Here is a 25,429-nt window from a genome sequence, read left to right on the forward strand (position 1 = left end):
TAATTGCTATTATTGAAACCTTGTGGGACAATTCATAAAATAATAATACAAATGGGTGCTTACAGCCTGCTTAAAGACAGAGTGGCTGACAGAGGTGGAGAACAGTGTGCAACATTGAAGGTACTGGTACCTGCCTTAAAGTTAATTAATACAAGGTTCTTGAGTACATATCAGTCTGCTAATTACCAAACCTGGAACTTGTAGGGATCTGTTGCATATGGAACATGAGGTGGATTGCTCCTTGAGCTATAAGAAGCATATAAAGAAAATACACCATTGTATGTTACACTATAGATGAAACACAGGAAAAGGTGAAATGTAATTAGCCAGAAAGCAGCAAATGATAATTTTCTAGCCTAAAATGTGCTACATCCAGTACAAGGTCATTTGGCTGGTGCTTACAGTGATGAATTAATCTAGAAATTTGTGTTGTGTAGGAATAATCTTAATTTTCTAATGTTTAATGAAACCGAGAGATATTCCAAACAGTGAAGTTGCATATTTGAGTGTTCAGGAAGAGTAATTTTCAAAAGCAGAAGGGAAGTGTGACTAACTGGAAAGTGAAGTGTAAACAACAGTAACAACAAAAAAGAAGGACTCTGAGGAGGAAGATAGTAAAAGTATCTCCTGTGTCACTGTTGAGACAGAATCAAATAATACAGAATGAATGACAACTAGTTATGAAGTGCAGGAAAATTATAAAATAAAGGTCATGGGCAAATATGTCTAGTCAGATAAAAGACTTAAGTAAAATTGGAGTTTTGATGTTTTGTATTATCTGAATGGTACTGGCTTATTCTTAGCTGGATGAACTTTTAATAATGATGTGGGAAAAGGAAAAGGTTTGGCAAAGAGTAAGTGTTCTAGGTGAAGTAGAGTGAAATATTCATTTTATTAAAGGATAGTGAAATAATTTTCAGTCTCTAAATAGTTAATATATGTTAAAAAGAGCCTGCAAATACATTTTGTATCATTGGAGTCCTGTAAAACTAGGCTGAGATCTCTGACTAGCTTTTTATTTTTATAAATGTTAAAGTGCAAGAGAAATTCCATGTCACTAGAAGAATGCTCTATGTGTCAGTATTAAAAACAAACAAGTAAAATGTTTATGATGATGGGTGGAACTGCAGGCTGTTGGTGAGATTTTAGTCCAGGAAGGGTAATGGAGAAGCTGATTCTGGATGCATACAATGGATGACTAAAGAATGGAAATAAGATTTAATTCTCCAGTCTCCCTGACTTTATAGCAAGTGTTGAGTTTTGAAGATGCTGTTCTTATTAGGAAAGTGACATTATGCAATCTCAAGAAAGTATTTGTTAAATGGGTTCCTAAGATAGTTAACTAACCTATAAAAAGAAATATTGCTGAAGGTTTTTTGTTTGTAGCATTTCTAATGACCACATGTTTATACTAAGCCTGATGTACCAGGTTTTTTCCTCCAGGAGTTTTGAATATAACATAAATGCTAATACAAACTTGCTGTAAATACAGAGTACTGTGTGTATGGGGAAGGAGCAATGAAGACAAGAATGCTTTGTGCAGTTTATCAGAACTGGTATTTTGAGGAAATGGTTGGGGCTGTTTACTTTTTTTTGAGAGAGAGTTTGTTTCATTTTGGTTTTTTTTACATCTAAGAGTAGACACAGCCTCCTTTTACTGTGTATTGGGTCAAAACTGGATGTCATTTTAGGAGGAGGCTTTTGTGTTTGAGCTAATTATTAGTTTTTAGGCTTAGCCATCTCTAAAATACAGGAACTTGAAGTACCCCATGATCTTTTCTGGTTTTAAATTGCCTGAAAGTAGGGATGTGAGGGAGTCAGGGTTCCTGCTGCCTGTTGGCAGCTCTCACTGCTCCTGCACATGCAGTGAACAAGTTCAGCAGCCAGCAGGGGAATGTGCCCAGTCCACCTTGAGGGAATTACCAGCTCTTATCCCCCTCATACTTCTAGGAGTGGGCAATGCTTCTTAGTCTACCATCAGTCTGTGCAGTCAGTTCAGACTGAGTTTATCCAAGGCTTATAACTTCCTTGGCTTTGAGGGGGGTTTCACAGGAAGTGTAAGGGGCATTTCCCTCATACCACGCAACCTTTCTTCCAAATTTGACATTTCTGGTCTGCATCATAGAAGCACTTACAAGTTACAGCATTATCTTAGAGTTGCAGGAGTATTTTTTGAAATTGTTTTCTGAAACTGTTGTATACCACTGCTCATGTGGGTGTTGGAAATCATTTGAGCATGAGTGGACAACACTGTACTCAAAACTTGGTTAATTGATTCCTTTGGCTGTCCATTACCCTTAAGGGTTCCAGAAAAAAGAGTAAGGTTTGCAAGACTCAACAGGTGAAACGATAAATGCTTTTGTTGTGTTGGCAAAATAGCTTATCACTCAAGTGACTCTGCTTTCACTTCCTTGCTGCAATCTGTCTTCTAGGCTGGTCTTGGGTACCTGTTACAGTGCATTCCAAGGGATAAATATCCAGACCTAAAAATCTGCATTTGCTGGTGTAGGATTAAGGAGATGTGTTTGAAATTTACATTTTTAGTAAAACAATATTTCATATGAACAGCCTCTAAAACTTCTTTATTTTTACTGCAGTTTCCTTTAAAATAAAATCAAAATTCTGTTTTAAGGGGAAATATGAAACATTTTGCACTTTGATATCACACGATTTCATGAGATGTTAGCTAATAGATGAAAATAGCAAATCAGCAGTTGGTAACTTGATACTACTTTTAACATCTCCTAGCTTAAGTAGAATTTTCATTAATAGCTTCTTATTAATTAATACCTGGAGACCTTGGGAATTAAGATTTGATACCTTTCTGGTATTACAATATTTTATTCTTGTTTCATATATTAGCATCAAACTTTTTCATGTCAAGAGTATAAAGAGTTACTTCTATCTAAAATAATGCATCAGATACTGGTAATTACTTCTTGTCCATTAATGTTCATAAAAATAAAATACAGAGATTATATTGTATGCAGTGCTGATATGACATGCAGTTGAGTTGCTAAGCTCTTGTGTGCATCAATTTGTAAATCCTGGTTTCCCAGATGAGGACAATCCCAAGTTTTAGGTAACTTAGTTAATATCAAATTCATACACTTTGCTTTTTTTTTTTTACTAGCTATGTGAACATGTGGAAAACCAACAAAAAACTGGATGAGAGGATACTGATCTATTTTGGTTGCTTTAAAGCAAAGGAGAAGCAGATTTTCAGCCTGACACACCAGGGTTTGTGTGGCAGAGTGGCACGTGCTGGTCTTCGTCATGGGCATGAAGTAGTTACCCAGTAGTAGAATGGAGCCCTGTGAATGTGCTTCTCCAGTGTAATCAGACAGGAGCACTCTGCTTGGTTTTCATCAAAATAAAACATAGCCACAGGAGGCTGGGACAGCCACCAGGCAGAATAGAGACATACAGTTCCCAAATTTTAATGCTGATGTTGACTTCTCCCATTTTTTGGGGGCCTTTAATTCCTTTCTTCCAGTTTCTCCATCTATACAGTGAGGGAAACACTACCAGTGGTGTTATATTCTTGCAAAACATTATTAGTTAATTGAGTTAAATGTGTGAATGAAAGATCACCAGATGCCTTTAAAAATAAAATGGATATATTAACTTGAATTTAAAATCTCTCTGTATACATACATATATATATGTGTGTGTGTATATACGCAATTGTGCAAATGTAAGTCTTGCCCATTTTAGTGTGTTCACACATGAAGAACAGTGTTCATTACACCTTAGAAAAAATCACTCTCTATCTTCGCTTCCCTTTTAAATTTTTCCTTTAGAAATTGTTAATAGTGGCAGTTGGATGTGTTGTAAATAAGGCAGCGGACAGCGGTGTGTAATCCCGGTGGAGCTGCGGGGTCGGGAGGTGCCGAGCTGCTCTCGCTGCTCTCGCTGCTCCCGGTGCTCCCGGCTTGGCGCAGCAGCTGCTGCCCTCTGCCGGGATTGCCGGCTGCGGCCGCCCGGGCATGCGGCCCGCTCCTCCCGAGCCCGGCTGCTTTGCTGCATGGGTTCTCTAGGCTTGCCGCTAGGGAATCCAATAGATCCCTGCATCCCGCTCCCAGTACCAATGAATGTACCGTCTTAACATGATGCTAACCATTAACTAGCATACATACGTTAAAAATCTGCAAATAAATTTAATATCAGTATTTATGTTGTAAAAGGTTATCAGACTGTGAATTTTTTCCTAGTAGTTATTCAATGTTTCTGAAAGCGGCAAAATAGAATTTTCGTGTAGATTAACACAACAAATTAGTGGTGAACAGTTTCTATTAGGTTGTTGTTCCATTGCAATAGGCACATTGTATAAACCAGGAGGAAGATGTAGTCCTTAACTTGAATAGCTTGCACTTCAAAAAAAAAGATGTAACTAACCTTTTAAAAAAGAAAAGAAAATAAAAAACTCACAATTTTCAAATGCATCAAGTGATTAGAAATGCAAGTGTCTGTTTTTGAGTCAGCTGAGCACCTGCCCTACATGACAACATAACTCAGCTGCATTTGGTGTTTAATGATTCTGAGCAGTTTTGAGGGAACTGTTTTATCTTCATTAAAAGCTGCTGAATGTATCCACAGTATAATTTGGTGTCATCTTTAGGATTGTAGGATTGTCAGGTATAGGTGTAAATAAATGTACCATAGATAAGCACTATTTCCAATAACCTTGGAATCATAGTCTTCCTTAGTTTGTGATCTTAGTTTTATTCCTAAGAGATTAGCTTTTGCAGCTTAAGCTCTAGATTGAGAGCTTATTTTATTATTTATTATCTGTATTTTATTAGCTACATTTGCTTTAAGGATTTAATCAGGTTCTCTATCCCCCCAAAATTTGGCTTATTTTATTCACGTGCATTTTTATAAAAAAACTCAAGAAACTTATTTCAGCTGAAAATATTGCAATACAGTTACATTGTTAGTCAAACCACCTTTTTGTTTTATATTTGATGTGTATCAGAGCTTAATTTTTAGAGAGCACTCCTTTCAGTGAAAGCTGCATAAAACTTGAGGGTTTAGATCCTATACTTTGTAGACCAGGTAATACAAGCTTTTTGAAGCTCATTGGAGTTTTAAGGGTTTGCCTTTTTAATTTAATTTTTCTGTTTCTTAAAGTCTTGAATGTACTTCTCTCTCTTTTTCAAAGCTTTTTTGATCATGGTTTTGAAATCTTAACAGTAAGTGTAAATACTTAAATAGCCCTATAATTTTTTTAAGCCTTAACTATTTTTGGAGCCCATTTCATTGATAATGCTAAACTTTGGAGATGGAACTGGAAATTTAGCAGTGAGAGCTTTTATAGCAGAAACATGCCTTTTCTATGCTTCCGGTATTCTACCAGCTTTGAGTGTATTGTTTTAAAAAATACATAAATAAATAAAAGAATGGGAAATTACAAGCATCTTCTTAAGCAGAAAAGCAAAGATCTGAAACAACTTTCCACTATGAAAAATGTGACTATAAAACTTTTGTTGTAAGAACAAGGAAAATTGCTTCTTAGCAGGATTCTGTGGTGAGATAACCTGAGATAGCAAGGGGCTGTGCTTGGTACAGAAAATGTCTTTCACTCCAGGGTTTACAGATCTTATATTCCTGCTGTCCTAGTTGGAACTAGATGATGTTTAAGGGATCTTGCAACCCAGACTGTTCTATGGTTCTGTGATTTTAACTGCAATCAGTAGCTTAAATTTTTAAACCAAGTTAGCCATGCCCTACCTCTTCCCATATTTATTTAAACTTTAGCATGCTGTGGCATCATATATCATGCCTTGGGTTTTTCTGTTCCTTTCTTGGAATTATGATCTTGACACATTATCTCAGTGCTCTGTTTTATGAGCCTCACTAGTGATAGTGTGTTGTTCATTTGGAAACAACAGAGCTTTTGTTTGTTTATACTTAATCATTAAGTTGTAAATATTATCTGGTCTTAAACTGAGTGTTGTCAATGAGAAGTTTTGGAGAGTTAAGAGTGTCTGCACAAAATTATAGTTACTGTCAATCATGCACCGTCAAGATTGGCTGGAACTGGTACTGGAATATCTTGCAGCATCAACAAAAAATACATATTGAGATGACATATCCTCTTCTATCATACGTAAAACATTCTGTATTCTTCAGACAATCTCTTAAAGGTGATATACTGGGCCACTGATGTGTCAACAAAGAAAAAAAGATGCTTTATACTATAATTAAATGAACTCTATAATAGAAACAGGAGACGACTAACTCTAAAACAGCACACAGAGAGCGCCAAATAATAAACATCCTACTTGAACTGAGATGATGATAGCTGAAAATGCATTAAGTAGACAGAGAAACAAAAACAAATAAAGGTGAGAACTCAGTCAAGCAGGTTGAAGTGGAGTAAACACTTTGTCAGGAGTGTAGACCATGTTAGGGCTAATGTGTTTTGCATTAGTATGATGCTTGTAAAATACTGACTCTTGGCACCAGAGCTAATGACAAAAACTCAAAACAGTTTTACAATATATACACATGCAAAAACAATAATACCATAAGAAAGATTCTTACCTATTAGTGTTTTGAGTTTTTAAAATAATATAGCATATGAAAGAACTGGTAACAAATGGTAAGTGACAGTCATTAGATAAATGTCTTATTGTTCTGCTATTGAGTTTTGATCAATAATTGATGAAACAAAAGAGATCAGACAGTACCAGAAACACACACCAAATGAAGTTATTTTTACAATTTTATTCAGAGGATGAGATTAATCAGGCTAAACTTTTAGTAAGAGGATTACATATATATGTATCAGTATTAGGAGGATTTGTGGCTTCATTAGCAACTTCAGAGGAAGAAATACCTTCATGTATGCTGCTAACTAAAATGAAATACTTTCTGTGATTGGTTGAGATTCACAAAATAAATTTCAGACCTGGAAAGTTATACAGAGGACAGTGCTATGTGTCCAAAATCACATGCTTCTAGTCCTGTAACCTAGTCTGAGCTGGTGTTGCTGCCAGTTGGGACCCAGAGAATGCTTGCTGCAAGGTGAGGGAAGAAGGGCCTGAAGGCAGTAAGGCAGTGCTGTGAAGGTAGGGGAGGGCTCTGGGCTGCTGGAACAGCAGGAATTTGCTCCTTGGTGGGACTTCTGTATATGGACTGCACAGCCAGAGCTCTGGCAGTGGCACAATCTGGCCTGGAACCCATTTCCCTGTCTGTTCCTGTGTGGCAGAGGGGGTACGTGGGTGCTTGTGCCAGCCTCGTGCCTGGTTTGGGGGGCACCAGGCCAGTGAGAATGTGAGTTGAGAATCTGTCAGGGTGCCCCTGGTCTTTTGCATTTGGAGCATTTTGAGTTAGCTGGTGGGTTAGACCAGCTTTGAAGCAATTACAGGGAGCGTGGAAACTGGGTCTATAGCAAGGACAGGGGGATACATAAAAGTGCTCTAACCTGTCACCAGAGCATTTGCAAACTTGCTGGTGGTTCCTTCTTTTTACACTGAGTAAGAGGGAAATTAGAGGACTTCCCAAGACAAGAGTAAGTCATGTTAGGAACAAGATGAGAAGCTTTGTCTTTCATCTCCAGGACTGTCTCTAAACTCCAAAAGCAGGTAGTTTTGAGAACTCCTCTGTGTAAGGGACTTCAGCTGGTATCAGCTGAGCCATATGTAACAGCAGAATGGCTGATTTGGCATTTCAGTTGTGTCTCACTAGACTTGAGTCTTGTCAGGGAGGTACCAAATTTACTTTAGTAAAGTACTCGTGCTGCTAGACTCAGATCTTTCTGAGTGTAAGATTTAGGAGTCTCCAAAGGCACATTTCTGTCAACATTCACAGAATATTGTCACTTAGTGTTGTAGATGTTTCAGAAGTTCTTGTTAAAGCTTGAAATGTTCTGCTTTTTATGCCCTTAATTAGAGGAATTCTTGAATTGCTTGCTTTTTGCACTGCTGAAGTAGATTGAATTCCTGTTTGACTGATAAAGATGCATGTTGTAACCTTCTATGAACCATGGTTTTATGTCTGTATGAACAGCAGTATAAGTATTACATCTTCCATTCTTCCCATTTGAAATGCATTAGCCTTATTTTTGTCTTCCACCTATTTCTTCCCTCTGACTACACGGGTTTTTTAATCTCCTGTTTGAATATCCACCAAACAAGATACCCACCAAGTTCTTAGCTGTATAGCTCATTAGTTGGGCACTTCAGTTTGCCCATTTTGCAAAAGTTCGTACACTTCAATTTATAGTTATATATGTATTTGTTTTAGGAATCACCTTTTAATATCTGGTACTTTGAGATAGGGAGGGTGTACTGGTATGGTTTGTTTGAGAAAGTGTGTCACATTGGGTGAGGACAGAATAATTCCTCAGGGTTTTGGGTTTTGGCAGAAGACTACTTGGGCTCTTCAGGTGATAAAAGAATGAATCAGCACAGCAGTGATTTCTCTAATTTCTTACCTAGGGGGAGACACGAGAAATTCTTACCTTTCTCATGTACAATGAGATCACTGGTGTTCTCCCTCACAGGTACTCATCACACAGGCATACTTGCTCTCCTCTGTGTTTAACAGTGCTTCAGTCCCAAGTATGGAATCAAATTACCAGTACCGAAACTATTTGCTTCTCGCTAATCTTAATTAATTAATCTTAATCCTGGTTGTGTTGCTTTTAGTGCTCCCATTGTTTTTCTTTTGCACTTGATACTCTGGGTGTCCATCAGATGTATCACTTGTATCTGGTGGCAAGGTGTCCAGTGAGTTTGCTCTGTGTTGTTTCCATCCATCAGTTCCTTCTGCTTTCTTGAACCTTTTCCTGCTTTATTTCATCAGAACATTTTGAGTTCAGTTACTCTGGTTTATCCAGATAGGATTTTGGTTTTTTCAGAGGTGTTGCATGAAACTTGGCTGGTGACCCTCATGATGATGAGGTTTTGGTTTCCGATGACCAAGTCCATAGTAGTAACTAGGGGACTTAAATAAATGGAGGGAGAAAATAAGCATTAAATATAATTCTAAGGGGAGAATACAGCATATACTACTCTTAAACACTGCTCAAAAGAATGGAAAGGTTTTGTAATAATTCTTTTCCATAGATGCTACAGGGAAGTTGAGTGCTTGGAATGGGAAAGCAGGGTGATTCCTGCGACTGCAAGTGGGAGAACTGGTGGAGAGTGACAGGCTTTAGAACCTGCCTGGAAGGTTAGCTTATTCCCATTAATTTTCAGAAGAATTTTTGGAGTGCCATCAGGGCTTCTCTCTGCTGTGCTTGTGTAGAGACCATTTCTACAAGTTTTTTTCATTCTATTTCTAAACAAAACCCAAAGTCCTGTTCATGAGCAGCTATCGATAATTGCTTAAAGTAACTTCTTGCAGAAGTGTTCTAGTTAAGAAATTATGTTTGGCCTACAACAAATTAGTCTCATAATTTCAGTTAAAGCAAATATTTTATATTTACTGGTTTTAAGGTATTAGCAGTATTGTAGTGCTTTATAACAGTATTATACTTGGTACAGCACATAGTGCAGGTGATTACCTGGGAAGGGAGTTGTGACCATCCAAAATGCTGCTGAACTTGTTCTCTGCAGTAGCTGCAGACAAGATTCTGAAGTATTTGTACAAGTAAAACTGGAACAAGTTCAGGAGTACAGATTTTAATAGCTCATGATAAAATACTGCCTGTGGTACTGATAGGACAGATCTTGCAGAAAAAAATACCTTCCATGTAATGAAAAAGTAATTTTAGAGGAATGTACTTGAATGAGCTACTACTATTTGTGCATATTTTCTGTTGATGGTTTAGATACAGAAAGAGAAACTAATGAGTTCTTCTTAAAGATTTTTATTTCATCATTACAGGAGAAACCATGAACAAAGGTACTGCTGCAAAATTGTATTTCTGTCTGTTTCCTCTTGTTTTCTATACTTAAAAAATAAGATACTTATTCAGTCTGGGTTAGTCGTGGGTGAACTAAATGCAGGTCTACTTAGGATTTAGTAACTAGCCTATACATTTGCATTTAAAAATCTTTAAAGATCTAGAAAGCATCCTAAGAGCTATTCAAATTATTTATGCTTTAGGTTGAAATCACATGTCTTCTATGGATTATGGTTTATAGTGATTATTTTTTTTGAGGTTGTCAGAGAGAGATCATAATGTTGTGTGAGTGCAGAAGAGCCACATTTTTCACTCTCAGTGTTCGTGTAAAGCCAGGAGTGTGAACACCCCCAGGTACCTATGTCCATAAGGGCAATCGAGCATTCCTCAAGCAAGATACAAAGGAATAAAAATAAGATTATGATCAGGACTTTAAGGCTCTCTTCTGTTTCTGTAGTATGTGAAGATATAGAGTTTATGTGTCATTCTGTCATGGGTTTCCATTGCTTATGGTTTGTTTTGTTTCAGCCTCTTGGAGCCAGCGACTATTTGGAAATATCAAAGCATTTTGACACAGTGTTTATTCGTGACATACCACTCCTTACAGTAGCAAAAAGGACACAAGCTCGTCGTTTCATTACTCTTATTGATACCTTTTATGAGCATAAGGTGAGAACCAAGCCTTTCCTATATGCAGAGGAATAATATTGGGATTCCTAAAACTGACTCTTACTATTGGTTTGAAATAAGGCTTTCTATAGTAATGGTTTGGAAAACATAAGCAGAATGAAGTAGCACTGCAAAGAAACATCATTCCAGCTTCACAAAAAAAAAAAAAAAAAAAGGGTCCTATCTCAATAAAGGCAAATAAACAGATTTTTTTTGTTTCTGTGAGTATTAAGCATGAGCATAAATATAAGCCTGAGCTCATTTGCCTTTTTTGAATGGGGATGTTCTTTCCTAACCAAAGAAAACAACAGAAGCCATGTCATTATTTTAATAATGAAAGATTGTGCTGCCAAATGTGCTGGAATGAAATTGAGTTTTTTAGATTTTAATCTGTATGGTTAGTTGGTCAGGAATCAGTGCCTTTTTGATCAGGAAAGAGGAGTTAATAGCACAATTACATCATAAGGTTTAAAGGAAACAGTCACTGCAGGCTTTACATTAGATTGCAGAATTGATCATGGAATAATAATGATAAATACAGCACTTCATGTGGATTTACAGAGATTTCAATCATGGAAGCAAAATCAGCATAACTAAAACAAAGGGAAGTTCCTGTTTAAGGTGATTTTTTTTAAAGTGATGCAAGGTTTGAAACACTATCTTATATGTGATTATATTTGAACACACTTAAACGTTTATGCAGTTGGGAAGTGTCACTTGAGGTTGGTTCTTATCAAGAATGTTCTGGCATGGGTCGTTGATCAGAAAGGCTCAGCAAGGTGTTGAACTAACTCAGTGTATGAATAGTCTCATTCAAATCAGCCAGATTCAAATCAGTGTCATTGAAATTAGCCAGATTCTTTATTCTTTAGGTTGGGAAGTGGATATTTGCTAAGGCAATATGCTAATATTAAACTAATGGGTTAGAAAAGGGGGATGGTCTGCTCTGTGTTTGGGCTGTCAGTAAGAATTGCAAGCAGTCACTTTCTATTACTTCCTCCATAGGAAAAACACAAGGTTAAACTCCCATCAAAAGTAGTTGGGAAAAATACCTGAGTATATCTGTGGGTGCCTGTCCACAGCACAAACATCTTACCTGCATGCTCTCAACAAGAGTCTCCTTCTACAGTATTATTTCAGTCTGTCTTCATTGCAGCCCCCATCTCACACTGCATGTTGTATCTCTTCCCAGCAGACATGAAAACAGCATCATTCATTTTACTAGCAAATAACTTACTGGAGTAGCACAGATGGAGACAGGAAAGGCTTCACTCAGTCTTCTGAAACTTAGAATTTTGGAATTGGAAATATGGAAATTGGAAATTTGGAATTTAAGTATTCTTTTAAATAGTGCAGTGTATCTACCCACTGAGAGGAGTCTCACTATGGATGAAAAGTAAGCATTGCTTACTGTACAGCTGTTATTTTAGAAAGTAAACTTTGTGGTGAACTCATTGCCTGTGTAGCAGATATTCTGGGTATTTGCTAGCACAGTTCTTCTGTTCTCTGAGTAAAAGTTCCATCAGTTGTTATTGAGAAAAAGATCCTGGAAGGTTAATAGTTCATCTAAGTCAGGTAAATCTGTAACAGCAGCGCTAATAAGAGAAAGGAAAATCATTGGGGAAAAACCACTGCCAATTTAATGTGAAGTTTGCAGTGCATAGATGGTGTGTTTTACCCCATTCCTGTAAAGCCCAAGGGATGACACTGTTGTTGCCTCTCTCCTCTCAGGTGCGCATTATCTGTTCTGCAGCAGCTCCTCTCCAAAGCTTGTTCCAGGTGAAACAGGACAGTGCTGAACTGCAGGAGAACAGAGTGTTGATGGATGATTTGGACTTGAGCCAGGTACACGATTTTAACATTGTCTCCCTTTTGTAACAAAATTGGGTTTGGTCTCATAATTGCACAGCATTTTAAGAGGGGCAATAAGGAAACATTTAACTATTGGTATGCTGCTTTTTTTGCAGTGTCTGTCACTCTGATAATTATACCTTGTGCTACTTATTCATAGTCAAAGAAAACATCACTATATGTAGAACCATTTTGCTTAAGTTTTAGGGTTATTTTGAATACTAATCATTGTATCTGTTCAGTCATATATGAAAATGCTGATTTAAGTATAGCACCAACATTTAAAATACAGAAATAAAAGATAGTTTGTTCTACCTGTTCCTAGACTACAGAACAGCCTCATGAATCCTCACAAACAGTACTGCTTTGCATGTTGCTTATTCTGTTTTTCTTTTTCCCTGTAGCTCAGCTATTACTAATGACTTTTTAAATATTTTAATTGGTGTACAATTAGTCAAAAAAAAGGAAAAATAGACAGTTAACCTGTTATTGTGTTGGTTTAAAACCAAATTATTCTTTTTGCTGTATTCCTTCAGGGGATTTCCTAGCTGAAAGAGGTGCTTTTCTTTAATTTTTGGACATCAGTTTTAATATTTTGGTGCCATGCTGCTGTCTTGTTTTATCAAAGCCTGTAAAGCACTGAGCCTAAGGAGTTAGGCAGGAAGCATTTCAGTACAGCCATGAGTCTCATAGGTGTGTGGTGCTGTTTTGGTGTAGGATTCTGCCAAAGGACTCTCCGTGTTTACAGGAGAAGAGGAAATCTTTGCCTTTCAGCGTACTCTCTCACGGCTCACAGAAATGCAAACTGAACAGTACTGGAATGATGGGGACAGAAGCAAAAAAACATAATTAAAACTTGAATGAAATCACCAAGAAGTAAAATTACAGCATGAAATCACCAAGAAGAAAAATTGAAAAAGCTTCAGAAAAGCACTGGAAAGCTTTTTAGTACAACTTGAATAATAATTGCACTTTATCTATCTGGACCATGTTTTCTTTCATCAATAGTTTTTTGAGTTTAAGACATGAGGTCTCAATTATTTGTCTGTACCACCAGTGTGTGGACATGTGAAATTCTGCCTTCATTTATTCTTCTTCAAACCTGTCTGGATGTCTGGCTCCATGTAGTGGTGGTGAATGGAATTACCTCCAGCTGGTGGCTGCTCACCAGAGGTGTTCCCCAGGGCTCAGTATAGGGGCCAGCCCTCTTCAGTATCTTTATGCATGGTATGGACAAGGGGATCAAAGTGCACCCTCAGTAGGTTCACAGATGATGCCAGGTTGGGTGGGAGTGTTGACCTGCAGGAGGGCAGGAAAGCTCTGCAGAGGGATCTGGACAGGCTGGATCAATGGGCTGAGGCCAGTTGTATGAGGTTCTGCACAGGCCAAGTGCCAGGTCCTGCCCTTGGTTCACAACAGCCCTGGGAGCACCACAGGCTGGGCAGAGGGGCTGGAAAGTTGCCCAGGGGAAAAGGACCTGGGGTTGCTGGTCAACAGAACACGAACCAGCTGTGCCCAGGTGGCCAAGAATGCCAATGGAATCTCAGCCTGTATCAGCAGCAGTGTGGCCAGCAGTACCAGGGCAGGGATTGTCCCCCTGTACTTAGCACTGGTGAGGCCTCACCTTGAGCGCTGTGTCCAGGCTGGGCCCCTCACTATACAAAGGACATTGAGGGGCTGGAGTGAGTCCAGAGAAGGGCAGTGAAGCTGGTGAAGGGTCTGGAGCATCAGTCCTGTGGGGAGCAGCTGAGGGAGCTGAGGGTGTTTAGCCTGGAGAAAAGGAGGCTCAGGGAGGCCTTACTGCTCTCTACAGCCACCTGAAAGGAGGGTGTAATGAGGTGAGGGTTGGACTCTTCTCCCAGGCAATCAGTGACAGGATGAGAGGACCTAGCCTCAAGCTGCTGCAGGGGAGATTCAGGTTGGACATGATGAAGAATTTCTTCACTGAAAGTGTTGTCTAGTATTGGAACAGGCTGCCCAGGGAGGTGGTGGAGTCACCATCCCTGGAAGTGTTTAAGTAATTGCTGGACATGGCACTTAGTGCTGTGGTTTATTTGATAGGGTGAGGTTTGGACAAAAGTTGGACTCAATGATCATGGAGTGTTTTCCCAACCTTAATGTTTCTCTAAAATATACCTTTGATGTTGAAGAAGTTTGATGGGATTAGAATTTTTCTGAAGAATTGGTCTACAGACAAAGTTAATGGGCTATGCAGAGTCATTTTATGATGTCACATGAAGTGGGCACTTTGAATGATTATGCACTGCTTCTGTCATGTATAATGCTGCTTCACAAAAGAAAAATCAAATGCTTCTTTAAGAAACTCCTGATAGTGTTCATGCTAGAATCGTGGAACTCCTCTGTAGTGTGTTTTGGTTTGGGGTTTTTTTCTGTTCTCTGAGTCTAGCTATGTGTTGAGATTCAGGCTTCAGGCGTTTAGTTTTTTTTTTTAATCAGACTGTTGCTCAGTCTGGCTCATTGAAAGCTAATGGTTTTAACAAGAGAGAATCCTGAGGAGGAGCTTTAAGGTACTTGAAGCTGCACAGGATTAAGATCTAAGTAATGGATGAGAAAAGAGACCTTGATAGGACAGGGTATGCTGTAACAATAAGTGCAAGTTCATATTGTTCCTAAATGTTGTGGTTCTTGCAAGCCTGGATATGCTGCTTCTACACCAGTGACATCTCTACCCTGAATTTCCTTGTGCTTCTTCTACACCAAACCTTCCACTGCTGCTGACACACCTGCCCTCACTACTACTGAGGCAATTCATCATGTTACCATAGGAAAGTGTTTCATGGAAAAGATAGGATAGGAACTGATACCTCAAGACACATCACCCATCCTCATGTTTCTGGTTGTAAACTCTATTTTAGTTGAAGATGCAGTGGTGTCATTCTTAATTTTAATCTAACTGAAACAAAACATGATATTGTGTGTATTGGCTTATTATGTATTTTTATAAAGTAATCTTAAGAGCATATTTAGAAACTTTGAGTAGAAAAAAGCATGTAGATGGACTGAAAAGACTGCACTCATGTCCTAGGGAGGAGATACATAACACACTCTCCCCAACTTTAAGAGGTTTTGTTGGATTTTGCAGCATGACCTTTTTCTGTCTGTTACCAAGTTGTCTCCCATCACAATCACAAAAAGCATCCTAAAGGGCCTTCTGGGCAGCAGAGAGGGCTGGAGAGGTCCTGTGCACTTACTTTTGTTAGGGAGCCACATCTTCAATTCTAGTTTTCTGTTCTGGTCCCTTCTGCTTGTCCTGGAAGTTACTTATTCTGGCTATACCTGCTCTTCAAATAATTTTTAAAGCCTATATTTATAGTTTGCAACTAATGGAACTTTATTATTATTCCCACAATGGTGTCTACCATGGAGAATTTTAATGCATATTTATGAAAACTCCAATCAGAATACATTGTTTATACTTAAGACTATCCAAATAATTGTTGTGTGCTTTCAGAGATTTGGATTAGGTTTCTCAGCCGAGGGACTATTGACATGCATGTGTGTCTGTATATATAAACACATATGTATATTTAATTTATACATGTACATATAAATCTAGATAAAACTAATATATATAATTTAAATGTGTGTGTTTCTCTATTTATATGTGGCACTCTATACTTATCAGCCTGGGACTGATAACTCTCCTGAAGCTTCAGCCTTGACTTTTTTTGAGTAGCATTCAAATGCTTCCTGCCTTGAACTAAAACGTGTTGTAGGAAAATGGGAGATGCTGGTAGATAACCTAAGGCACTTTGCATCTGGATATTTATTTACATTGGCTTTAAAACTGTATTTTGCCTGTATGCCCTCCTCTGTCAGGTGGTATAGGGGAAATGTGCAGTCTTGCAGAACACAGATGACATGTCTGGGACACATGGGAGAGGAGGTCCTGGCAGGTTCTTCATTCTCACAGAGACTGCCTCAGGCCAGGGAAGTGAGGTGTTTCTCCACTGCCTGTGTGGGTGATGACAAAGCTCCTTTACCCACAGGATCCCTGTTTGTGTTCAAACTGCTGCTGCTGCTTTGCCCATTGGTATTTGAGGCTTTTCTGCAGTCTGAATGCACACCCCAAACTCAGATGCCCCAGGTTTTTGAAAGCTCCTAACTGCAGTGGGACTGATGTACCACTGAAAGCCTCTAAGGATATAGGTGAGCTCTGTGAAAACACAGGAGGGAAGTCCCCCAAAAGCTTCCAGAGCCAGCACTACTTCTGGGACCTATTGCTAAATAACACCATAGTGCAGTCTTTCCTTGGCCAGCAAGGAATTTGTCTGTTGGGAGTCCCTAGTAGGTACTAGCAATAATCAAGGAAAAGAAATGGGGAAGATTCCAGAGTGTTTTAAGGCTGAAAACAAGAAAAGTTGCCTAAATCGCTGTGCTGTATTTGTGATTGTGCTGCAGAAGGAGGTTTGCCACTTTTGGGTCAGGTCCACAAGGAAAAATTTATTGGACTTGTTTCTCAGCCAGCCCAGATGTGTCCAGGGCAGAGGGTGCCCCTGTAACCACAGAAGCAGCACATTTATGCCCATCTACCTCCCTGCAGAAAGTGAGGCCCAATTTGCTTATTTGATGATGCTGTAGCATGTATAAAGCCTTTTTCCAGTGCTGAGTTGGGCGTGTGCTTCTGGGGTCAGACACCTCCCAGGCAACTGGTGCTGGCCAGAATCCTACTGGACACCATGGCCAAGAGTGGTTTGTTGTGCCCCAGGGTGCTGGGCCACCTGTGCTCCCAGCTGTCCTGTCCCCTGCTGCCTGGCCTGCTCCTGCTGCTGTGAGACAGCAACAGTCCATGACTTTATTCCACGTGAAGATGTTGTATTACCCAAAATGTAAACAGTGAGATGCCTGTGACTAAATTATGCGTGCTCCATAATAGCCTTAAAAATTGCTAGATTTGTGCTGAATGCTTCTATCCAGAGTTTAAGTCCTGGCTTTTTAAGTTTTCCTTGTGAAATTATGTCATCTCAGATCTGAAACAAGTTTTTATTTCCTTTAGACGTTCAGTAAACATTTTTGACAAGTTATTTTTAAAGGTTGTTTCAAGTGACCTTTATTGATGTGGTATAATATTTTGCTGTCATAGGAAGTAAAATCCTGGGGATTATGGACCATGTGAAACACTTCATGTTTTTTAAAGGTCACATCCTGGCTGAGAATCTCCCAACTAACTTCTTTCAAATACTTGATTGACCAAAGAATGTTCACAATGCCCAAAAATTTAACTGCTTTTTAAACAAAATAATAAATAGTGCAATTCTGTCTTTCAGAATTACTGGTTCTCAGTATTTGTTGCTGTGCAGATTGAGGGAACAATTGGAGTATTTTGGGTAGAACAAGACAGTCTTCCAAAGGCTTTGGAGGGAGTGAAGAGGCACTTTTTGCTGGTGCTGGGTTTTGATCTGAAAAGGAAAACCATTAATGGCTTTTCTTTTAGTAAAGGTGTTTGTGATGACAACCCAGCTGGATAGATGGATAGATGTCACCTATTTTGCAGCAATCTAAACATGAAAAAAAGCAACTGAGCAGGTTTCAAACAGTGCCCAGCAGGGTCACCAGCCACATAGCAAGGAGGAAGAACAGTCTCTCCATCATGACGTGGCTAACAGAATTAAGGTTCAGGATTTTTCTTTCTGCAGTTTCCTGGGTCTGAATACACCCGGTGCCTCAGTTTCCCTGTTGATAAAATGGGAATGATGTTACTTTCTCACTTGCTAACTCTGGCGTGCTGCCAGGCTTCCCTCATTAATATTCTAAGATGCTTGCTGAGGCTCTGGGATGAAAATACTTCAGTAAAGTATGTAAATAGTGCAAAAAAATAATTTAGCTACTCAGAGTGGATTAGTCTCCTTGTTTGGGTTACAGAATTAATGTCATCCACTAAACACCACATGCCTCTTCGTAGTGATTTTGTTTTAATTAATGCATCTATTTTAAGAATCTATTTAAAGAAAAAAAATTATTTTTGTGATTAAAACTGTAAACCATTTGTGTAGTTTTTCTTTTACTTGTAATAACGAATTTCCTATAAGATTTATAAAAACCTCAGATCCTATACATTTGAAATACAGTGGCTTTGTAAATTCTGTTGGGATTTTCCTTGTATAGAGAATATTTTTTTAAATATGTCATTTTGAATCTAGTATATTACAAACTGAACACTGTCAAATCCATCTGCTATTTGAGAAGAATTTATCTTGTAATAAAAATTAATAAAACCAGATGTTATAAACTTGTCACTTACTCATGCTAATTTTAGATATGTGTTCTGGATAGACAGACCCACTGTTAATTAGAATAACAGAATATTAAGGAGTTGGAATGGACCTTCACGATGATCTAATCCCAACCTCCCCTGCCATGGGCAGGAACACCTCCCACTAGACCAGGTTGCTCAAGGCCTCATCCAACCTGTCTCGGAACACTGCCAGGGATGGAGCATCCACAGCTGCTCTGGGAAACCTGTTCCAGTGCCTGACCACCCTCACAGTAAAGAATTTATTCCTGATAGCCACTCTAAGCCCTTCCTCTTTCAGTTTAAAGCCAGTCCTGTCACTACACACCCCTTGTAAAAAGTCCCTCTCCAGGTCTTTGCAGTGTCCTTTAGGTACTGGAAGGTGCTGTAAGGTCCCCCTGGAGCCTTCTCCAGGCTGAACAACCTCACCTCTGTCAGCCTGTCTCCATAGGAGAGGTGCTCCAGCCCTTTGGTCTTCATGACTTAGTGTGATGGCTTTTCTTAGATCTCTGTATCCAGGGGGGAAACCTGGATTGGCAGCACTGCCAGTTTCTGGCCATGTGGTTGGCTGCACAAGCTGTAGACATTGCCCTACACATGGTTCAACTTTTGGGTTGGAATACCCAGGCCTTGTCAGAAAGATCCTCCTCCAGAAGTAGTTTAGATTTGTCTGCCTCAGTTACTGCTGCCAGCAGCCGTAATTTTTGGGTTTGGAACCCTTTTTTCCACCTCTTTGTCTCTTTCCTCCAACAACTTGAGGGTGAGACAAAATAACTGTATGCAAACCACAATTAAAGTGCTTTTTTCCCCTCATAATTTGAGATTCTTACTGTCCAAGATGTGCTTGTGCTGTCAGCCAGTTAGTTCTGTGGTTAGTTGTTACAGGTTCTGCACAGCTTAGAGAATTGCTGGGGAAGCAGTTGGCTAACATGGAGGCTGGCAGAGAGCCCCCACACGGAAGGGCTGACAGCAGGGTCTGAGGATCACTGCAGCTCCCCAGTGCAGGTGTCCCAAAGGAGCAGCTCTGAGTGCTGGGAGCGGGACAGCGCTGCTGAGCATGGCACTCCTCCATGGATGCCAGGGGCACACACAGGTCCTGCTGGCAGATGGCAAGCAGTTCGGACTTGGAAACCAGGCTGTAAAATTTTTAGGTTGAACTTTGGGTCTATTTCTACACCTTTTACTGCAAACATTGTATTTTCCTGTTTTTTGAAGAGGGATATTGTAATACTGAAAGTCAAGCAACCAACTTGCTCCAGTATCTTGCTTGCAGCATTATGGTATCCAGTGTTTGAGAAGAGCATCCAGAATGGGATGTCTTACTCTCCCATTACAGATTCACACAGATTCGTGAAGGAAAAGGATGTACCCCCAAAAATGTTTGCATGCCTTGCCACTCATGGAAACGTTGGACCCTTCTCCAGATCAATTTAAGATCTTGTTTTTCTTTCAAACATCCTGCAGCAGTAAGCTGTCAGGGTTTAATTAGAAATTTTGCTCAAAAAAAAGTCTCTAGGCTTTGCTGCCTCTTCTGAATTTCTTCAAGAACAGGTTTTGCCAATCTGCCTTTGCAGCTTTGTTTGTCCAGTGGATGTTCCTCTTGTGTTACCCTGATCCATTTGCTCTCAGAAATGAGCAATCCCCAATGTCCATCTCTTGTCAATGAAGATTGCTCCTCATCCTGGGGTACTTAATATTCTCTTGTTCTGTGACCTCATTTCTGATGGAGAAGCACAGGTTTTTGTGTCTCAGCTTCCCCAAGACCCCTGGGCTTAGACTTCCCTGCTGCTTGGCTTGGGGCCTTAGGAGCTCTGGCACACATAAAATACAGGGTGTGGGGTCTAGGGGTGCATCCGTGCACCTGCAGAATGGGAGACATTTCTGACCCTTTTTTTCAGGGCACTGCCTGCTTTTGCCTCTGTGTCTGCCCAGAAGGGGGACTTGCAGTAGCAGTTCCTAGCATGAGAGGAGAGGGAGGATGGAGCAGATGGAGGATGCAGGCCACTTGCTCCCTCTCCAGCCTTCTGCATTCTCCACATATTTGTAAAACAACTTTTGTTTTAAATTGAATTGATTTCTAAGAGAGCCATTAAAATACAGAAATGCTTCTCACTGACCTAGTACTCTGCATTCACGTTGGTAAAATTTTGGATGTGTTTCTATAGTCCTCCCGCCAGTTCTTTGTCAGGGTGAAGGGTTTAGTTGGCTCTGTTAATCTACTCTCTAGCTGAAATTGTTCATTTAAATAGTTATAAAAATCCACTCTTTTCCAATGCGAATCCTATATTCCCAGATTTGAGTACTGCTGCCAGAGCAAAGACTTCAAATTCTCTGAGTGCAACCACACTATGTCAATCCAAAGCCAAATTGCAAACACTTATCCACAATTCCCCTTACTCAGCTTTAAGCTAATTTTTCCAGCAGGCAACAATAGCCATAAAAGTATAGAGGAAGATTATTACAAGAGCTTAAGAAATGGTTAACTGATTTCTTCACAAGCTGTGGGATAATTCTACCACATTCTCTTATTGCAAGAAGTTACTTAATGTATTTTCAGCACATGGTTCTTCAGTGTCACAGTAATTAAGAGCAATCACAGCCACTGAAAAATGAAGCATGGAACAAAAGATCAAGTGAGTGTTTAAGCTGAAGTCAAGGAAACTAGGAAAAGTAATCTCACTGACACAAAGAAAAAACCTTTGAGTGCTCTGGTCTTTTACAATTAGCAAAGGCAAACACACTTCTGTAACTTTTTCTACCTGCAGTGATGGATAATGTTCAGGTCACAACATGCTGTGTTGGGTGGGGAGGTTTGCTCCTGCAGGCCTGTTAGGAGCATCACTCATGTCAGGTCTTTCCTGTAGTTGAGGTATGATGTGCCTGGCAACACTTCCCTGCTAATCGAGGTTCACATGCTTTAAACAGGTAACAGAGTTCCTCAGGGGGCAGGGGGAGCAAACTGGTTGGAAACACGTGCAGAGGACCAGTCTCCTCCAGTTGCAGTTGTTGTCTCTCAAAAAGTAACATTTCAGAGGCCAGTGGAGAGAGGAGCAATTACTGTCCAGCAAAATTACAATCTGAATGGGCTGCCATTTCCAGTGCTTCACTAGGATGGCTGTGATTGCTATAGAAACTTCTGAAAGTGAGACAGAGAGGTTTTCCAGCACTGGAAACTGCGAATGGAGAAGGTTAGACTGGGTGCAAAGCCCATTCAGTCAGGCAGCTGCCAATCCAGCCTCTTTGCCAAGTAGATTGTAGGAAATGCTGATTAAAATGTCCATGGAATGCACCAGGCAAATTAAATTTCAGTCACTGCCGCCTGGGCGGTTTTGGTGGGCAGACAGCTCCAGCCTGTGGTGCACCTGGGCTTGCTCTCCCACTGTGGCCTCTCCCACGGCCACCTGCCCCTTGCACAGGGGTACTGCAGAGATGCTGCAGCCACGGCAGCCTAAGGAATACCTGTGAGATGAGGCTTGTGGGGAAAGGTCTGGTAAAGGATGTTGGGGGGGGGGGGGGGGGGGAGCCAGACATCATTCCAGGTAAGGGAGCAGTGTCCCTACTCACTCCAGCTTTGACATTTCTCCCAGGGCATAACTCTAGGAGGTGAGGGCTGCTGCCATGTTCACCACCCTGTGACTGGGCTGGCACCCCCTGCCTGTCTCGCCCACCCTACTCCCTGTGTTGGCATTTAAACAGGACTGCTGTCTTTGAACACTGCCTGCCAATCCCTTCCCCTCCAAACAGCCTGCAGTGGACAGCTGAAAGTCTCCCCTTGGGGCAGAACAGCTGGCAGTACAGCCAAAAGCCTGCCACAAACCAGGAAACAAGCCTAAGTCTGAGGGAAGTGTTGGCACTTGGAACTTCCCCCTTTCCACCTTTTCAGCAGCATAGACAAGCCCCTGAAATCCCCTCCCACAGCCCATAGCCCATCATCCCCAGCTTTGGTGGGACACCCAGGTGCAGCTGCAAGTCCAGTAATGTTTCTTCTTGAGAAGCTGCTCTGACCTCCTTTCCATACCCCCAGTCTCCAGCCCTTTCATCTGTGCTGGGAGAGGGTTTAATCTCTTTTTGTGTTCATTGCTGCCCTTGGTAAAGCAGCTCGTCACCCTTCTGGCAGCAGGCTGGCAGCAGTGATTGCAGCACCTCGCTCCCCACTGATCCCCTAAAGGAATGTTGGTATTAGCAGGCTTTATCACCCCCATAGTTTCATTTCCTTGTCTCTGCGGTCTCTCCTCAGCCTTCTTTGGTCTAACTCCAGGCAGTCAGCCAGAAGAGTGTCAGGCAGGTCAGTGCAGACTCAGGTAACGCTGCGGGGCAGTCCCACAGCCCTTCCCTCCTGCTCCAGGAGCTGGGCGCAGCCGCTGTGCCAGGCTCAGGCAGCCTCAGCACTCTGCCCCCTGTGTCCCTTCACAACAGCTCCACTCAGGACAGCTGCGTTTTTGCTCTTGGCTTTGAGGCAAAACAACAAAACCACTTTGTGAATCAAAGGAATTTCTTACCTACCTGTATTGCAGTTTCCAAAGGTTCTTCATAGGCTGTGCTAGGCTTGCATTTAGGTACACAAAATTATATGGCCTCCATAAATAAAAGCAATGAGATTTGTCTTGCCACATAAGGGTGAACAATGTAAAAAGTCACACTTACCAAATCCATTAAATGTTTGCTGCATGGATTTTTTTCCCCAGAAAAAAAAAAAAAAAAAAAAAAAAAAAAAAAAAAAAAAAAAAAAAAAAAAAAGCCCTTTTGGTAGTGAATATAAGAATATAATTGGTATTCTGGTTTATTTGATTCTGCTAATTTACAATTCCTCAATACACAGTTCTTTAAAAGTCACAGTGACTTCATCCTGTGCTCTCAGAGCACCTGAGGATAAACATTGAGACATCTGCTCAAGCCAGTGCCTGTCACTGCCTGCCCAGCCTTTTTACATACCTTGGTTATTTATTTTACTAACACCAAGCTGCTGCAGTACTGTCTATGTGTATATATTACATGTGCTCAAGGAGTTACAAATGGGTTCTGCAGCCCTTGTGGCCTGTAACTGCTCCCACAGCCATGAGTTAAGACTTGGTTAATGGATGCTAATCTGTCAATTCTTGAACAATTCAGGAAATTAGTTATTGACATAATGGGGAAATTACCTGAGTGTATCACAGCAGCCCATACTTGAGGACACCTCTGTCTCCTAGGGCTGACCTTAATAATTAACAGCTTTACCCACTGCCCCAGAGGTGCTCTATAAGGCAAGGGGCTGAAGGTTAAATAGCTTCTGTGCATCAGATGTGCTCATTACACCAGTTTGTCTATAATGGCTTTTCTGAAGCCACAGCAGCCTGTTAATTGATTGTTCTCGTTTCACGGTCTTTCCAGGGGTCCCCTGTACCATTACAAAACTGCGCACTTGTCCTTGCCAGATTCCCTTTTCCTCTTCAGACTAACGGTGTTCCCTCTCTGAACAGGGACTGCCTTCCATCCCCTTGCCTGCCCTTGGTGGGCTGTATGGTGCTGCTTGGGCACCCTCCATCCCACTCCTCCACCTCAGCTCTTCCTTCTGTCACACTCACAGGCTTGACTGCCAGCTGCCTGCAGTTCAACCACCCGCCTCCACAGCACAGCATCCAGGCAGCCCTGCAGTTCTCCTGCTTTGTCCAGCATTTATTTCAGTTTTCCAAAATGAGGCAGCAATGACGAATCAGAAGCAAAGTGTCATAAGTGACTTGGTGTGGAAGAGGAACAAGGTTTGCAAGGAAAGCACAACTGAGCAGGAAACCACCATTCATCGGTCACAGCCAGCATGGCTTCCTGAGGGCAAGGTCTTTCTTGTCAAACTTCATTTTACAACAGGGGAAGCCACCTAGCTGACCAAGAGAAGCCAGTTGATGTAATCTTTTTTAATTTCAGTAAAGATTTCAATACTCTCTCACAGTATCCTTCTGGCCAAAATGTCCAGCACAGAGCTGAATAAACACATCAAGCCATGGGTGAGCAACTGGCACACCAGTCAGGCACAAAGGGTTACAGGGAATGGGGTGATAGCAGACTGGTGGCCTGACACTGGGGTTCCACAGGGCTCCATCTTAGGCCCTGGGCTCCCTCAACATCTTCATAAATGACTTGGATGCAGAATCTGAAGGGATCCTGGATAAGTTTGCTGATGATACTAAATTGGGAGGAGCTGCTGAAGCCCTCAAGGGCAGGGAGGCCCAGCAGAGAGACCTTGACAAATCAGAGGACTGGGCAATCACCAACCATATGAATTTCAGTGAGGGAAAGTGTTGAATTCTGCACCTGGGATGGGGCAACCCTGGATGTATGCACAGACTGGGGAATGAGAGGCTGGAAAGCACTGCTGTCAGTGGGTCCCTCTCCTCTGACTTTGGTGCATCTACCATCAGTGACAACAGTCAAGTTCAATGCTGTATTTTAAGTGAATTGAGGCACCACTGTTCCATTATCCAGGCAAAACAGAGAGTCCGGGCTAAGGCAGGATAAACAGTAAATTATCGTGGAAGACTGACAGAAAAAGGAAAGCTAGCCCCTAGTTCTGTAGGAATACTTTTGTATTTGGGCACATCACACGCCATCATCTGGCACCACTCTGTGTTGAGATCTCTTCTCTTGCCTCAGGGGAGGCAAAATTTTGTTCCTCAACCTTTCCTGGAGGAGTGTGCATGCACTTGCATCACTCTCTCTTCAGCAGGCTGTTGTAGTAGTGCCAAGCAGGCAATTTCTCATCAACCACGCTCATTGCTTCTGCGATTCAGTGGCACTTCCAGTCAAAATGCATTCCCTGTTCT

General features: G+C 40.9%; 1 protein-coding gene across 3 annotated transcripts in view; it reads left to right on the top strand.

The window, feature by feature from the left end:
* The window catches only part of AFG1L (AFG1 like ATPase), a 61,508-nt gene extending 45,527 nt beyond the window's left edge, over positions 1–15,981 (top strand). For 2 of the 3 annotated variants that reach the window (XM_063150973.1, XM_063150975.1), the window contains 3 exons: positions 10,388–10,528; positions 12,260–12,373; positions 13,097–15,981. In XM_063150973.1, the coding sequence (XP_063007043.1) occupies positions 10,388–10,528; positions 12,260–12,373; positions 13,097–13,228 (387 nt within the window). In that variant the 3' untranslated portion in view covers positions 13,229–15,981. The remainder of the gene's footprint in view (positions 1–10,387; positions 10,529–12,259; positions 12,374–13,096) is intronic. The other variant, XM_063150974.1, reaches the window with a different exon arrangement.
* The last annotated feature ends 9,448 nt before the right edge of the window (positions 15,982–25,429 follow it).

This window comes from Melospiza melodia, chromosome 3 (assembly GCF_035770615.1).
Source record: "Melospiza melodia melodia isolate bMelMel2 chromosome 3, bMelMel2.pri, whole genome shotgun sequence".
Taxonomy (NCBI): Eukaryota; Metazoa; Chordata; class Aves; order Passeriformes; family Passerellidae; genus Melospiza; species Melospiza melodia.